Genomic DNA, 4000 nt, shown 5'->3' on the forward strand with positions numbered 1-4000 from the left:
GAGCGATCGCTGTGAGACTGCACAATTCAAACAAGAGAGCGAGCGATCGCTGTGAGACTGCAATTCAAACAAGAGAGCGAGCGATCGCTGTGAGACTGCAATTCAAACAAGAGAGCGAGCGATCGCTGTGAGACTGCACAATTCAAACAAGAGAGCGAGCGATCGCTGTGAGACTGCAATTCAAACAAGAGAGCGAGCGATCGCTGTGAGACTGCACAATTCAAACAAGAGAGCAAGCGATCTGCGAGACTGCAATTCAAACAAGACAGCGAGTTCTCAAAAGCTTTGCCCTCAGCTGCAGACGGACAGAGTGACAGAGAGAGAAAGCACCGCCCTCACCGTCGTCCTCCTCGTCCTCCTCTTCCTCCTCCTCGTCTTCGTCCTCGTCCGAGCTGAACGTCCCGTCAGGTAGGCTGTAGACCCGGATCACTTGCTGAGGAGGAAGGACGGCAGGCAGACGCTCGTTAGTGAACCCACCGCACGGGCATGCCCGCTCTTCAGAGGGTGCCAATCACTCCCGCTTTCAAACAGAGACTCTCTAACCACACAGCAGCAAGCAGGGATCAGCGGCTGCCTTTCTAACAGCGAGAGACACGCACCCCTGCTACACTATACTGACACAGAGGCACAAAAGGCATCTGATCTGAGACAGGACAGTGGGTCTCAAACTGGGAGGCCTCCCGAATCTGACTTTATGAGTTCCTCGGGACCCCTCAGAACTGCAGAGGAGCACTTCTGAGCAAACCCCGTTTAAAAAGAGCCCTCCGACTCACTTTCTGGACAGTTTAAATGAATGGCGCGCCCCCAGGTGAAGCCAGCTGTCTGTAAATCACTGAAAGGGGCCGAGCAGCGCGCTGGGCTGGGGGTCCTACCTTGTTGGGGTCCTTCAGGATGAGGTACTTGCCCTCCTCCAGCTTCATGCAGGTGTCGATGATGCAGCGCAAGATGCCCCAGGCGTTCTCCATGCTCAGGTTGATCTGGCTGGCAAACTCGTTGGGCTTGAACTGCTGGGTGCCCAGGATGACGTGGCGGGCAGAGTCCTTCACGTGGTACCGAGACACGTAGCTGCAGAGGGAGAGGACAGCTCAGCTGCGAAGCCACTGGTGGCGTCGTCGGCTTCAAACCTCATCGAGAGAGAGCAGGGCTTCTCAAACCCGGTCCAGGGGGACCCCCTGCCGCGGCTGCTGGTTTCCATGCCAACCCAGCTCTCAATCACTGAACCAGACCCTTCACTGAACTGATCGTGTGCTTCATGACACCTTTTCACTTGTTTCCAGCTCTTGATCAGTTTGCATATTTCAAGTCAGCCATAACGTTTGATAAGTAACTTGAACTGCAAACTGTTCAAGAGCTGGAAACAAGTGAAAAAGGTCTCATTAAGCAAATTCAGTTCAATCCAGGGCCGGCTCTCTTACCCCAGTTTGAGGTACTCTGATCCAGCCAGCATGGCACAGCAGGTCCAGCGAGCCAGCTTGTAGCTGTTGTTCTTCAGCTCGGTGGCCAGCACAGCGCCCCTCTGCGAGTCCAGCTTCTGACGCCAGTCCACGCCGTTGCAGTGCTGCAAGCAGACAGACAGACAGACAGACGAGGCTTTCAGCAGGGAGCAGAGATTCAAAGGCCAGTCCCTGCAGCCTGTAACGCCTCAGCGTCCACAGCACGTAGTGTGGTGACCAGTGCACACACAGCCCAGGCATGGGGGCTGAACAGAGAGCGCACAGACCCTGGGGAAAATCTCCAGCCGGCAGACAGGGTGATCTGAGGTGGGCTGCACGGCTGAGTGGCACTACAGAAGGAACTCTGTGTTGCTTCATCGAGTCAAACGAAAGCTGCTGAATAATGTTCTGTTAACACACTGAATTCCACACTGCAGCAGAGTCTTCCAGAGTAACAATATCATTGTGCAGTTTATTAGGGTTACATGATGCTAAACAAGACATCAATTAAATTCATATATATATATATATATATATACAACACACATATATATATATAGATAGATAGATATATATAGATAGATAGATAGATAGATGTATATAGAGATAGATGTAGATATATATAGATATAGCGAGAGCGATAGATATCTCTCTATATATAGATACACAGACAGACAGATAGATAATATATACAGAGATACAGATTAGATAGATATATACCTACATCTATAAATAGATATCTATCAATATATATTAGATATAGATATATGTATATAGATAGAAAGACAGATGTATATAGAGACAGATGTAGATATAGAGATAGATGTATACAGATAGAAATAGATAGATGTATATATAAATAGATGTAGATATATCTATATATAGAAGATATCTCTATATAGATAGATAGATATCTATGTATATAGATAGACAGATGTAGGTGTATGTATAAAGATAGACAGCTAGATATCTATCTATCTACCCACCTCTCTGTCTCTCTCTCTCTCTCTATATCTCTATATATATATATATATATATTTTTTTTTTTAAATCTGAAATCATTAAAATTCTAGCGAATGCCAAACTTTTGGCCACAGCTGTCGCAGGCTCTGAAGTCTGGAAATAAATTCAAGGCAGTTCTACTGGGACCCGGCTCACAAGCACACACACTCTGAACGGCTCACAAGATATATCCTTCAAAAGAATCACGCTCACACAACCAGGCTTCTGTTTCTCGATTCCTAGAATTCGAGATTCAAGACCAGACCGACGGCTGCCATGAATCGAGACTAACAATCTGCTGCTCTCTACCCTGGGGGTCCCCTGTATCAGCAGTGTAGGGGTTCCCCTGGATTGAAGCTCTGGTTTAAGGTGTTGAAAGCTGTCTCTACCCTGGGGGTCCCCTGTATCAGCAGTGTAGGGGTTCCCCTGGATTGAAGCTCTGGTTGAAGGTGTTGAAAGCTGTCTCTACCCTGGGGGTCCCCTGTATCAGCAGTGTAGGGGTTCCCCTGGATTGAAGCTCTGGTTGAAGGTGTTGAAAGCTGTCTCTACCCTGGGGGTCCCCTGTATCAGCAGTGTAGGGGTTCCCCTGGATTGAAGCTCTGGTTGAAGGTGTTGAAAGCTGTCCCTACCCTGGGGGTCCCCTGTATCAGCAGTGTAGGGGTTCCCCTGGATTGAAGCTCTGGTTGAAGGTGTTGAAAGCTGTCTCTACCCTGGGGGTCCCCTGTATCAGCAGTGTAGGGGTTCCCCTGGATTGAAGCTCTGGTTGAAGGTGTTGAAAGCTGTCTCTACCCTGGGGGTCCCCTGTATCAGGAGTGTAGGGGTTCCCCTGGATTGAAGCTCTGGTTGAAGGTGTTGAAAGCTGTCCCTACCCTTGAGTCCCACTCGTTGAGAGTCTTGATGTTGATGAAGGACACTTCTCCGTTGGCTCCCGTCATCACGCCATCGTGTTCACAACGAACAATCAGATCGATATCCTCCCCCAGCCTCCACTGCCGGTACCTGAGACAGACAGGCAGGGGTGAACGAGGCTGAGCGCAGCACACTGGAGCAACACACACACCCCTTGATCTCAGCTCTCTAACCCATTCCACTGTCCCGTACTCAATCTATCTGCACCCCTTGATCTCAGCTCTCTAACCCATTCCACTGTCCCGTACTCAATCTATCTGCACCCCTTGATCTCATCTAACCCATTCCACTGTCCTGTACTCAATCTATCTGCACCCCTTGATCTCAGCTCTCTAACCCATTCCACTGTCCTGTACTCAATCTATCTGCACCCCTTGATCTCAGCTCTCTAACCCATTCCACTGTCCTGTACTCACCTGTAAGCCACCGAAGCCACCTCGCTCTTGTCCACGTCTTCTTCCACAAAGGGGTTGGAGTTTGGGAACTTGTACTTTTCTCCTCCCTGTGAGAGAGGCAGGAAGAGATCAGGCACGGATCTCCTGCAAGGAATTACACACTGTCCACTAATTAGCACTGTTAAAATCTTCAGCGAGACGCAGTGTCGTTCGCTCTGTTAACATCTTTGGCGAGACGCAGTGTCGTTCGCTCTGTTAACA

At 49.2% G+C, this 4000-nt stretch overlaps 1 protein-coding gene across 1 annotated transcript; it reads right to left on the bottom strand.

Annotated features, from left to right (window-relative positions):
* Positions 1-241: 241 nt before the first annotated feature.
* LOC121311518 (eukaryotic translation initiation factor 3 subunit D-like) lies at positions 242-3954 on the bottom strand (the record flags this gene model as incomplete). Its single annotated transcript, XM_041243966.1, has 5 exons — positions 242-433; positions 873-1065; positions 1416-1558; positions 3305-3434; positions 3761-3954. Coding segments are annotated over 5 exons (837 nt in total), but the record flags the coding sequence as incomplete, so codon positions are not given.
* Between the last annotated feature and the right edge of the window lie 46 nt (positions 3955-4000).

This window comes from Polyodon spathula, unplaced genomic scaffold (assembly GCF_017654505.1).
Source record: "Polyodon spathula isolate WHYD16114869_AA unplaced genomic scaffold, ASM1765450v1 scaffolds_3246, whole genome shotgun sequence".
Taxonomy (NCBI): domain Eukaryota; kingdom Metazoa; phylum Chordata; class Actinopteri; order Acipenseriformes; family Polyodontidae; genus Polyodon; species Polyodon spathula.